General features: G+C 38.0%; 1 protein-coding gene across 3 annotated transcripts in view; it reads left to right on the plus strand.

Moving 5' to 3' along the window:
• Positions 1-858: 858 nt before the first annotated feature.
• Positions 859-13,255, plus strand: part of cdh7a (cadherin 7a) — a 58,380-nt gene continuing 45,983 nt past the window's right edge. The window contains exons 1-2 of one of the 3 annotated variants that reach the window (XM_082172240.1): positions 859-1,255; positions 6,628-7,086. In XM_082172240.1, coding sequence (XP_082028366.1) covers positions 6,847-7,086 — 240 coding nt within the window. In that variant the 5' untranslated portion in view covers positions 859-1,255; positions 6,628-6,846. Of the gene's footprint in view, positions 1,256-6,395; positions 6,534-6,627; positions 7,087-13,255 lie in introns of those variants that run through there. The other 2 variants (XM_082172242.1, XM_082172241.1) reach the window with 2 other exon arrangements.

Below are 13,255 nucleotides of genomic sequence, written 5' to 3' on the forward strand. Positions count from 1 at the left end.
CAGTGAGCTAGATCAATTTTAGGCATGGAAAAAATGGTACTCGCGGTAAATCAAGATTTAAACAAAAAGACTAACGGTTGAGCTGTATAACAATGATTAGTTTTCTGTCGATGAATGTATCCAACTGTTCTGTCGATGAACAGTTGCTCACCTGTCTAATAAAACACATAATATATTAAAGCATATTTGGTGTTTCCATGGTTTCTACTAAATAAAACCAGAAATCGAGGGTAACATGAGTATGATGTCATTGTTAGGCGATGCACGGACACTGTTCGTGTCCTGGTCACAACTGCTTATTTCTCCGGATTTAAACATTCTTAGAAACATTTTTGATAATGTAAGTACACAAATCAAGAAAATATATAACATTGTTCAAGTGTTTTTGGGATATTTTAATCAAAAAATCTTACATAGTGTGCCTTTAACCTGTTCTTCAATATTTAATGTATTTTTGAATAAATAATTTTTGAATAAAGTGGGAATAGAATTATGTCAAAAGTTATTATTAGTAAACTGCCTTATGCTCAATTTAAATGTTTGGAAATCAGTTGTAACTTATACCCACAGATGGGTTTCCTGTGTAGATCACACCATCAGTTGAGATATATGATTCTTAATTAGATTGAAAAAAATAATAATTGTAAGTGCTTGAACCCACATTTCAGGAACACAGAATCACACTGACGAGATTTTAATTTAGTCCCTCTCTGCACACTTGGGCCCCTCTGTGCCCCCCTAGAATCCTACAGTCGCCACGGCTCCTTGGATACGCTGACTGACATCGGCACCTCCCCTCAGTGCAACGTTTCCCTGATGAGCGATGCTCCTCTAGCACACTAACAGAGACTTGTCCATTTTGTCAGCCACTTTTCACTAGGGACAATAAGTTGCGCGTTACCACTTTTTTCCCAGAGTTTGTGAGGACTGTGACTCCCGAGGCATGCTTCACGGATGGCCGACAGTGTTGTGGTCCCTTTGTGAGTTTCTCCACAGTGCTCTCCCCTGGCTGAGGTTCGCTGCAGCTGTGGCTTCTCAATAGGGCTTATTGTAGACGCGCGGAGTGTGAGCGAGCAGCGCAGTGATTGAGCGGAACGGAGGGAAAGACGCCTGTAGTGCAGGGATGCTCCTGAATATGTTTCCTTCACTCATTCGGGAAGAGCGCGTCTAGAGCGCCTGCGACGTGACGGAATCCTTCTGCATTTTCACAAGAACATTGACTATTTATCCGCGCGCGAAGGACCAAGAGGAAAAGGTGAGCGTGATTTTTTTGCAGCGTTTACTAAGGTGCAATACCGTACAGACTGAGTGTATTTGCGGTGTGGTATTAACATACGGCTACACAATCATTATAGAATGACATCTAAAAGTTGAGAAAGGGCAGTATTTTTTGTTATTTTATGTATTTATTTTTTTCAGAAAATGTCTGTTTTATTTAACGGACTGCAATGAAAGTATTGCATTTGCTATGGGGAAAAAAAATAATAAAAAGGAAAAATGAACGAAGCCTTTTTAAGTCAATACAATATATTCACGCACTATGCAGTTTAAAATATTGTAGAACAGTGTGGTCTGCATCAAGATTTTAAGAGCCGCTTCTCAAAGTTTCTCTCACTGCCTGTGATGTTTTAATATTCAGCGCTTTTCCCTCAGGAGCATCTGTGATGTCCAAAAGTTAAGGTCTGGCAGTCAGCATTTTAATCGAGCCGCTGCGAAGTACAATTTCTCAGTCCTAAGAGCAATATTTGGGACCTTGCCAGAGAGTCGCATTTGTGATGCAAATACTGTCGTCTGTAGTGTGACTGTGAAAGATTTATTTTTGATGGGAAAATTGCCCAATGTTAGTTACAGAGGTTGTTGTTTTTAATTTTATGTGTAGTATTATACCAAAACAAAAGCAGATATAACAGATACAGAGGTGCAGATTTTCCTCACACCTCCGTATCGATATCAAATACCTCTCTGTCAGGACGCCACTGCAATGCCAACAACAGCACGGAGGCTCGTAGTGGAAACTTCACTTGTAATGTGAAGCTGACGGCCGCTAGGTGGCGCGGTGAGGGAACTGTTTGTGAGGCCAACTTGATTTAGTTTATAGGCTGTCCAAAAAATTAATTGTGGATTTGGGTGTGTTGGTCAGTAGGCATATAAAGTAATTCTTTGCAGAATATGTTCAGTTTCCTTGTGCTGTTACAATTGCTTAGGCTACTTCCTGACTTAACATCTGGTTGTAGCATATTTGCACTATCGTGCCCAAGCATAAAGGGCTGTCTTCAGAGAGGGATGACCAATAAATGTCGCCCTGAAATATGGGGGTCCCACTAAGATTGTATATGCTATAGCCCATGGCTGTCGTGTTGTTGTTTTTTTGGCCCCAAGAAAAGATTATGAAAAAGGGAACCACTGTTGTAAAATGGTAGTTTTAGGGCTTTGGACATGTTTGTGGAATGGGACTGGTGTAGTTTTGCCAGGCCATGCTGTACACTGAAAAAAAAAAGTAGCTAGTAAAATTCACAATTAATTACAAAGAAACTGCAAGGGACACTTGCAGAATTAGAAATTCTGAAATAGTGTTTATTTTCAAATGCAGTCCAATAATATTTTTCTGGGTCACCTATAAACATTTTGTTCCAGGAATTTTTAATTGACTGTGTTTTGCATTAACACGATGCACTGATTGCACTTTTATGAAAATATAATATGAAAAGGCTTTTTTTGTGAAGCATGTAATGAAACAGTGCCAGAAAAATTGTCTTTTAATAAATTATAAATGTATTCTTTATTAGAAATTTTCATCTCGCATTCTCATAAGCAGCCATATCCAGCCCAGATCCTTTCGTAATCTTGTCATAGTCACCCTCAAGAGTCTGCACAGCGAAGGGCAGCCATAATAAGAAGGCCATATGCTACCAGTCCGCAATGTGCTGTGTTTGATGTCCAGATGCCAGGAGCCTTGCTTTGCTCTGTGTTCGAGCATACTGTCCCTGGTGCGTGCCACAATCGCTCTTGCACCGCAGGGGGGCTATGACTAGATAGTGTGTTGAGATGGGTTTTTGGAGCTGAGTCTCTGGCTGTGGCTGTGGGCGCTCTCTCACAGGGCGGTCTGCGCTGAAGCCTAAGCTCCTCTCGTCAGATGGCATGGGGGGCTAATGAGACTTCATCATCCTGTCCCAGACCATTTGGGCGATCTGTGCTGAACACAAAGTCCGGGGCCTCAGCCAAGCCTGACAGTGAGCAGATTCGGGCGGGGAAAAATGTTAGTGGGGGGCTGGACGGAGAAGAGAAACAAATATAGTACACTCATGGCATGGCATATAGTCGCCTTGTAATGTACAGTAATTCGTAATAGGTTTTTAGTCACGATCCATTATTTGATCCATCCAAAATAATCAGAGAATAATAAAATAAAACCAAAAAGGATTTATGATGGATCCTGATACAGACTGTTTCAAAGAAGCTTCAAACTGAAAACTAACAGTGTAAATTCATCAATTATGAAACTATTTTCAATTTAAGCCATAAAGCAGCTCTACAGAAAATAATAGAGTGCAAGAGTTGGGTGCCAGAAGTAAAAGCTCCATTCATTTTCTCCATTGGGGAACAACAACGATAACTTGTAAAACTTTAAAAACAGACCTGTTGTGAGCTCATAGGTTGTTAATTGATGGTATATACTTTTGTTGAAGCATTCTGTTTCTATTATTTCAACTTTCAGTTTAATCAGTTCAATAACTGTCAATGTTACAAAGTTCATCAATTATGAAACGAGTTCAGTTCAGCTATAAGCTGCTCTGCAGAAGGCATTATACAGCTGAAGTCAGATCAATGTTGATTCAGTTCAGTTCAATAATGGTGTCGATGTTGCAAAGGTATAATCAAGATTGTGACATGCTGTCCTCATGTTAATTTCTGAAATAAATTCCTTTGTGTATTGTGTTGCAATTTTCCTTCATTATAATTTCAGTCCTAATTTGGGTCCTAAGCAATTTAGTCGTGCAAACTTGTCCTAAGATATTGCTTCAGGAGCACAGCATTAAACAATCCCTGGGTTTGTTTCCTATGTCCTTGTTTGCTGTGTTTTAATGCAAGCGAATGATAAATGATTCATATCACCTTCCAGCTCTCTATTAGCCTGCGCTACGCTATAAGCATTCCAGACTCAAAGCTCTTTTTATTTCGCAGCGGTGTCATGTAGCACTTCAATGAAACTATTGGAGGTCAGAGATAATTGAGATGTTTAGAGGATTATTTTTCCATAAGTGTGCTTTCTTGATACCCATCGTCAACCATTTTTGAAAACTTTTTGTAGAATCTACTCAGTCAAACGCATAGAGATATAATCAGCTGCTAAGCACTTGTAATTCCCCTATAAAGTGAAGCTTATGATAGAGATTACAGGCATTAGATGAGACTTTTCCCCACTGAAGGGTCCTGGCACTGTGGTCTTCTGAAGCAAAGCGCAAGACATTCTGTTCTTCTCCAGCAGCGCTGGTGCTTTTGAGCTTGGAGAGAATACAAGGAGGGAATGCAATCCCAGAGGGATGCTTTTTGATTTACTCTTCTGTTCACCTTCAGAGCTCGAGCTTCAATTATGCTATTATTTTGCAGAGTTACAGTATCCGTCAAAGCTTTAATGTCGCAGATGTGTTTAACACCTTTTATTTAAACCCTATATTACCATCAACACTTTTTAACGATGCTAACTCTTAAACACTTTGAAACAGAGACATCGTTTGAAGTCCACCTAAACCTGCAAGAAATATAATGAATCTTATGTACATGCTGCGATAATTGCGTAGTTTTGAAATGCCACGCACTCTAAACCCAACATGGAAGTTGTTCTCTCTGTAAAGTGTAGGTCAGATCTCATCTTTTCTCGGACAACGAAGGATTTCTGTGGAGATTTGACATCCCGTTCAACATCAAAATAAGCTGTTGAGGCGTGAATCCTGCTACTGTTGGTTTGAACTGCTGGAAGGACAGATTTCTCTAGAGAACGTATATGTGCTCTACCCAAATCCCTTTTGAACTGTTTTTTTTCCAGACTTGTAAGTGTTTCACTTTAAAAGGATGTTAGAAACACCTAAAAGGCTCTCTCGGACCGAGAAGCTCCAGGGACCCCTTAGGAGAATTTTGTGCCTGGAATTTTGTCACTTCAACTTAGAGTGCACACTTTTAAATTGTAGTTCTCCTTTTCAATTTGGAGCATGAGGGGTTTTATACAATATAAAAATCCAGTGTCACTTACATAACACATTAGGTGCAGTGCAGCTTTGTAGTTCTTAGTAGCAGCTCTTGAGTTGGAGGTTGTAGGTTCAAACCCCAGATGGGTCCATTCATGAGCCACTGCCATTGTGCTCTTGAGCAAAGCCACATTAGATTAGAAAGTGACTGGTAAATGAAGAATAATATAATGTAATATACCTGTGAAATATGATGATGATAAACTGTGGGTCAAAGACATTATGCTCGTTGTTTTATTTTGTCAGGAACTATTCGTTTATTTAAAAAAACATTAAAATGCAATTCATACCTGTTATACCACTTCTATGAATATCCAAATTAATTGATGGTATATACTTTAGTTGAAGCCATCTGTTTCTATTATTTCAACTTTCAGTTGAATCAGTTCAATAACGGTCAATGTTGTAAAGTTCATCAATTATGAAACGAGTTCAGTCCAAATTGAAATGAATTTAGATATTTTTAAGTTTAAAAATGGTACAACTCTTACATCATAATGAAGAAAAAAGCCTTATTAATTCTTGAAAAGAAAACATTAAGTACTTGGCAAAATCTTTTGTTAGTATTTCTTTAAAAAAAATGAACAAAGATGCTTCTCTGCTCATTATTATTTATTAATAAGATAATTTTACCTTTTTATGACAAAGCAAGGTTAGCTAAAGTTGTAAAATGTCATGTGGTGTTTACCTTTTTACCTTAAAATATATTTAAAAGGTTTTTTTTTATGATTAAGATGTGTACACACATTCAAGAGGTAAATGTTATTACGTTTTGTTTGATAGATCACGTGACATTATTAATTGAGCATTAAAATGAAATATTTTATTTTATTAATTTTGTATTAACTGAAAACCTTTTTTTCGAGAATGGTAAAAAAGCCATATAAAATGGTTTCAAAACCATATGAAACCATCATGAATACAGAGAACAGGTGTTTTAAACTTATTTGACATATTTGACCCATATGCTGCCTTGCATAAGACAAGTATGCTCACTCCTTTGTTGGGACTTGGGATGGTACATATTTGCTTTATTTCTCCAAACCTTTGCATTGGAACTCTATTCCTCTCCTTCCGTCTGTTTCCCCCTCCCTCCCCGGTTCCCTTCAGCACTAAAGATTAATGTGCTCCACTTTCAGCAGTGCTGTCAAATGCCCATCTAGAGGAAAGAGCTGAATGTCCGTTTTGCTCACCTGTAGTGGTCTGCCTGCACCTGCATCTCAGACTGCAACCTCTGAAATGCCAAAAGTCATGTTGTCTAAATCTGTGGTTCAAATGTGAAGTGCTATTGTAAAAATGACTCTCTTTTTGTATATTTCTTTGACTCTTTTCTCTCACTCTGATTTTCTTCAACCTCTCTCTCTGATGTCTGTTCTCGCCGCAGGTTTGAGAGCTTCAGCTACAATCATCGTTCATTCCTGTGGTCTCTCCCATCAATTACTGGTCAGACGGTCTGCTCTATCCCGATACCCGCGCCAGTGCTGAGGGTGGTGCACAGTTTCCCAGGAGCAACGTCTTAGCCTCAAGATCTCTGGTGCCCGTTCAACACGGAGGAGTGTATTTTTTTTGTTTCCTTTTTTTACTTTCATCTTTCATCCAAAAGATGCAGATAAGCTCTGCAGTGTGGACTGGGCTGACTGTGATGACTATGCTGCTGTTGGCCCAGTGGGACGTGGGCTGCAGGGGGATGACACTGAACTCTGTCCCGCTCCGTCCGACTTCCCTGAGGCCCATCAGAGCTAGTGTGGGTGCATCCCTTCAAAGACACAAGCGCAACTGGGTGTGGAACCAATTCTTCGTCCTGGAGGAATACACAGGAGATGAACCTCTCTATGTTGGCAAGGTAAAGCAAAATAGGCTATATCCTCTGGCTCTGATATTTTATATGTACCGAGTCTAGTGCACTGAGGCCATTCCTGATGACAACTAGGGCTGAGCACTATTGTTTAATTATTATTTTCATTCTATGTTGAATTCATTATGTGAAATGCATAAATGTAACAAATATCATCAGAAAGGCGGACAAATTTTGAAAAATACTGAGAAGGCTAAAATTAATACCTGGTATTGTTCAAATGTTTGGGGTTATAATAAGATTGTTTTTTGAAAGAAGTCTCTTATGCTCACCAATGCTGTATTATTAGATCAAAACAGTAAAAACAGATGGAATATTATTACAATGTAAAATAATGGTTTTCTATTATATATATATATATATATATATATATATATATTAAAATAGTAATGATGCTGAATTTTCAGCATCATTACTCCAGTCTTCAGTGTTGTTCTGAAATGCTAATTTGGTGCACAAGAAACATTTCTTATTATTATCGATATTGAAAACAGTTTAATATTTTTGTAGAAACTGTGATGCATTCTTTTCTTGAATAGAAATAAAAATAGGAATCTTTTGTAGCATTTTAAATATCTTTACTGTCACTTTTGATCAATTTATTGCATCCTTGCTTAATAAAAGTATTAATTATAAAAAGAAAAAAAATATTACTGACCCCAAACTTTTGAATGGTAGTGCATCTCCTTTGACTACTTTTGGTCAGATACAGTGTGGTCACTTTTCGGTTCTTTTTCAAAGAAATCACCCGAAATGGATGTTTATACCAGGTGTAAAAGGGATCTTAGATCACGTCCAGTGGCTGCCTGTTAACTGAGCTGACATGTTTATTTAGATAATGTACTTGGGGTGCCCAGAAGCCAGTAGAGCTGTCCAGTCGCAGACTTATTTCTCTGGAGTGTCTGGCAATGTCTTGTGCCTTAGCCGCACATGATCGCTATTTCTGCTAAACATGTGATGCTAATTAAACATGACTAGCAAGCTATTGTGCATAGACCTGGCACACGCAGGCCTCTTGAGACAGGCTCTTGCTTTTGTGAGAAAGTTTTCATTTTAAAGGAGTTGTATCATGAGGAATCATGACGAAGATATGTGGTAGGGGAGACCGGGGACAGTTGCAACACTTTTTGCATTTCTCTCAATTACTCAGAGACTATTTGGACTAGACCAACCAAATTTGTATATATTAAACTTGCATCTGTCTGCTAATTACCCATACCATTTAAAGATGATTATATATGACATATCGTTCACAGTATTTATTTGAATGGAAGAAGTCAGATGTTGCAACTGACCCCGACCCAGGGGACGGTTGCAACACAACCCAGGGACGGTTGCAACATGTTAAAAATACCTTAAATTTCATTAATTAACTTAAGCTTTTTGTCTCAATGAGCAAAGAATTCTGAAAATATTAACTGTTTTAGGCCTACTATAATATTATAGTATTATTTATTTCAATAATATTATTGTAGCCTATTATTTATTTATTTAGTCATATTTATCAAATAACAGTTATTGAGTTTTGTTTGTTCATGTGTAGAACATAGGCCTACATAGATTCAGTGTGCAGGTGTTACAGATGCTATTCAATCTCTCCATATTTCAGTGTCAGACAGGAAGAATTTAACAATTTGTAATGCAACAAACTTTTATTAAACATGCAATTTATAACATGTTGCAACCGTCCCCGACCCTATCAGCCATGACAGAACATCATGTGCCTGCTAGACACGCTGACTTTGACACATGCTAACCATGTCACTTAGTAGTCAACACAACAACAATTCAAACTATGTAAGTTTTGATTAAATCATACAAAATTTCAGGACAGTATGACAAAAATATATCTCATGAAAAAAATTACTTTCATACCTCCAAAACAAGTTTTGTTCAATAAATACATCAGCAGATGTTGAATATGTCTACTGTCTTCTTGGTGGGTGGAGGGTCTAACTGTGCATGTACAGTATGAGTGTCATCACTCTAGCTTGTTTCTGATTGGAGAAAAATGACATGTTGCAACCGTCCCCTGTTGCAACTGTCCCCGGTCTCCCCTACGCAAATATAAAAAACTTTATTTGCAACTGGAACCGTAGAAAGGCTGCAAAGGCAGTTTGTTGAATGCATCGAAACATCAGAGAGAGTGAGAAAAAATACAATTTAAAACAGAAATATGATGTGCTTGAAAGTTTAAACACTTTTGATTATCACATTTGCTGAGCTGATTTTTTGATATAGTAGCATTATATCTGCCAATTAGAAAGCATTTCTCATTATGGCACAGTGAAACAGATACCCTCGCACACACGTCTCATGTTTCTGTCATGATGAGGTTTAATAGTACTTTGTGAAGATGTGTCAATCAAGCTCCTTAATGAAGTGCATGTGAAGAACAGATGCTCTGCCTGCATATTTCCTACATGTGAACATTTGAATCAGTAATATAACATTACTCTGAGGCTCTTTTAAAAGCTTTGCTAATATTCATTTACAGAGAAGGCAGGGGTTGATGTATGCTGTCCCATCAAAGCCCAGGCTTTGGCTTTTAAAGTGTTTTAGTCATTTTCCTAGCTTGTGAATATCTGATGCATTGTTTGATCAAAACTCTTTGGCATGTGGATGATCATGTTTTTAATGAATATCACATGTGGTGTTTGATCAAACCTCTTTGATGCGATGTGGATTTTATAGTCGTACTGTGATCTACAGTAAATGAGCCACACAAAGAGGAAAAAAAGCATCATCACAAAAGGAAGCGTATTTTCTTTTATGTATTGGCTCCAGTCCGCTAGCAATGTGATTGCTTTATATGCACAGGCTTGTAAGTAGTTAGCTTGATGCTAAACGCAAAGACAGCCAAAAGCTTTCCTGTTTTAAGGATAATGAGCCAGATACTCCAACACGCCACCTGCTCTACTATCCTTGGCTTTTACAATACATTATCTCTCAGCCACTATATCACACACCTCTCTACCTTCACACACTCAAAACCCTGACAGCCAGGTTGAACCTTATTAGATTTTGGCTCATCTCCAATTCACTCTAGCCGGAGGGATCCGGGCAAAAGAGAAGTGACTGAACACAAATGTTTCCCCCGTTCTGAATAATGATCAGCGGAGTAATGTACAGTATAGGGTGGCTTATCTCTCTATCTTCCCATAGGAAAGAGAAGTTGCAAAATCTCTTGAAGCTCTCAGATGTTCCTCCTGGACCATAAAGAGATTATGCTTTGGTTCTCATTAGAAAGAGGTGCTAATTTTATACCTCTATTGCTATATGTCAACATATGACACATTTGCGTCTATTTTTAATTGATTTGAACAAATTCTAGGATAAACATCTGAGACAAAGTTGATGAGGCAGAACTGAGAACTCCATTAAGCTATGAAAGGGCGACCTTTGAGCAATAACATTTTCCTCCTGGTTTCTCTTTCAAATTTCGTCATCTTTCACGTCTCAAGTGCTGAATGTATTCTGTATGATGGTCAATGGCTGGTTGCTTGTTCTCATTTCTTGGCTTTTATGTAGACATTCATTCTTTGATCTCTAGTGAGCATGAAATATGGTCTTGTTCATCAAGATAAGAGTGACATAATACATACATAAAAGACAGGGTCCTCATAAACAACTAACCATAAGATCTATAGACCATTTTCATATTTTCTTTCTTTTCATGCCTATGCCCCTTTTGATGTTATAAACAGCAAAATAAAATAAAAAGTAGTGGTTGACTGAGATGTTTTTTAATTTATTTTTAAGGCTGATATCTGGGGGGCAGGGAGGCTGATATGCTGATTTATATTTACATATTTTATGTTAATACATATTATTAATTGTAATTAAATTATGAGATGCACACAGAATTGCTGAATGAGCCCTTATTTTACATAATTTAACTGTACATATATTTAAATGTAACTTTAAAAGAATTGAAAGAAATTAATACTTTTTTTCAGCAAGGACACGTAAATTGATAAAAAAAAATGACCGTAAAGTAATGTCTAATATTACAAAAGGTTTCTCTATTCGTCAGAGAATCCTGAAAAAGTTGATTACAGTTTCCACAAAAATATTAAGCAACACAACAACATTGTTTTCAACATTGATAATAATGATAAAAAACAAATGTTCTTGAGTAACAATTCACCAGAGTGAGCATCTGTTGGTAAGCTTAGGTACACTCTCAGAAAATATGGTACAAAAAAGCTGTCACTACTAAGGTACCCTTTAAAAATGTTCTAATGTACCATTTAGGTACTAATAACTTAATAATAACTAATAACACTTTTGGTACCAATATGTACCTTTCGAAAGGGTACCGCCCCAGTGACAGCTTTTGTCCATTTTTTTCTGAGAGTGTATGACAGATAGTAATTGTACCGCTACTCTGCAATTACCATTGGACACAATTGGATAGCTGTTGTATTCTTGAGGTTTGAGGCAAATAGAAGAGCAGGAGATAAAGTCTGGGACCCAAAAGCTTTTATTGATCTTCAATACACAGTTTCATGGAAATTGCAAACATATATCAATCATAACATAAAAACTTTACATAAAAGGTAGACATGCACACTGTTGCAAGGTTAGGCATAAGTTCTGGCTTCTGACCTTTTGACCCTAATCTAACAGAGAGCAGAGACTAAACCCTTTCAGCAGCAATTTGGCTTGATGATGCTCTTAACTTATAACAACCTGATTTTTACGTTCATGCAGAAAGTTGAAAGATGCATTGTGCTCCTATAAAGAGACAAACACACTTCCCAGGCAGAGATTTGATGTCGAGACTGCAGGCTGATTGAAGAAGGACTTTGATGCTTCCAGAGAGTAAAAGAGTAGAACCTTTTGAAGCAATTTTCACATCAACTATCTTCATCTTTTCATTTATATCTTTGTTTTTTTGGTTTCAACCAGTCTTTATAAGAAACATAAGAAAACTTTAATTTCCGTCTCTAATTAACTCTTGAAATAACATTTTCTTTTGGTTTTATGCTTTATTGATTGTCTCTCACTCTTGATTCATGCTGGAAAACAAGATTTTTCTTTTACTGAGAACAATGAGCAGAGAAGCGTACAGAGCGGCTTATTCATAATCAAACAAGCAGTCTGACATACAGCAGTCCAATCTGCTCACCCGTTATTATCTGTGAAATTATACCAGAATGAATTTAATGAATATGTCTTTGCCATCTTGATATCGTACCATCAGCGACTAGGATTATTGCCCATGGTGACCTCTTTGCAGCCTGATGAATATGGATATGATAGGTCCAGCTTGAATAAAATGCTCAAACGAGAGGGATGTCAAAGAGAGCGCGATGAATAATGCATATCCGTGTCTCCGGGGTGAGTTCAGTAATATCAACAATTATTAGAAATGACCCCAGTGTCTCCACTGAAAGTACACATTCATTACAGTACTTCCAGGCGAGTTCACTTTGGAATAAGCATAAACAAGTGTCCGATGTCATTAATAGTTCCATCACAATTCCAAGTTTCCTGGACTTTTATCCTAACCACGTAATTAAAAATCTTCCTTCTGGTTCGGAATCACACTGATTTGACGACTCGCAGCTGCTTGTTGCCCTCTCATTGTCATCTTTGAACATCATAAGATGTGCAGGGTCCGTCGGTTTAAATCCCTCAGCTGGGTGTTGAATGTCCGATCATATTCTGCCTATATTTGTTGAGTACACCAGAGAAAAAGGCTTTGAATTCAGCTCTAATTGGGGGGGATCCTTTGATGGTGCAGTTTGTGCAATAGCAAGGTGGGGAACGTTCCCAGGCCGATTTCCGTCATGATACATTTGCATTTCCTTTTTCCTAGCCTGCCAAAAACAACTCGTAGCTCACCTTCTAAATGCGCGCTTAATAAGAAGCAGACCAGGAGTGCCGCTGTAACCCTGCGGTGAGGATGAGAGATCTAGACTTTTCTCCCCTTCTGGCCACCGGGAAGCCTTTCGTCAGCCAGGCCGAGCAGATTAAACGCGCCCTCCGTCGCGCCCGCCCTCCCACCACATCAATGATTTGTGCAAACTGAATTAAACAAAATGAAACAGAAGAGAAAGAGCTCTTTTCATGTTGCAGATCAACAAGCGTTCCCCAAATCCTCTCTGGAGTGATTTCTAACATATGCTGGGTAATTAAATGCAGTGCG

The sequence above is a fragment of the Leuciscus leuciscus genome, assembly GCF_965113295.1.
Source record: "Leuciscus leuciscus genome assembly, chromosome: 6".
Lineage (NCBI taxonomy): Eukaryota > Metazoa > Chordata > Actinopteri > Cypriniformes > Leuciscidae > Leuciscus > Leuciscus leuciscus.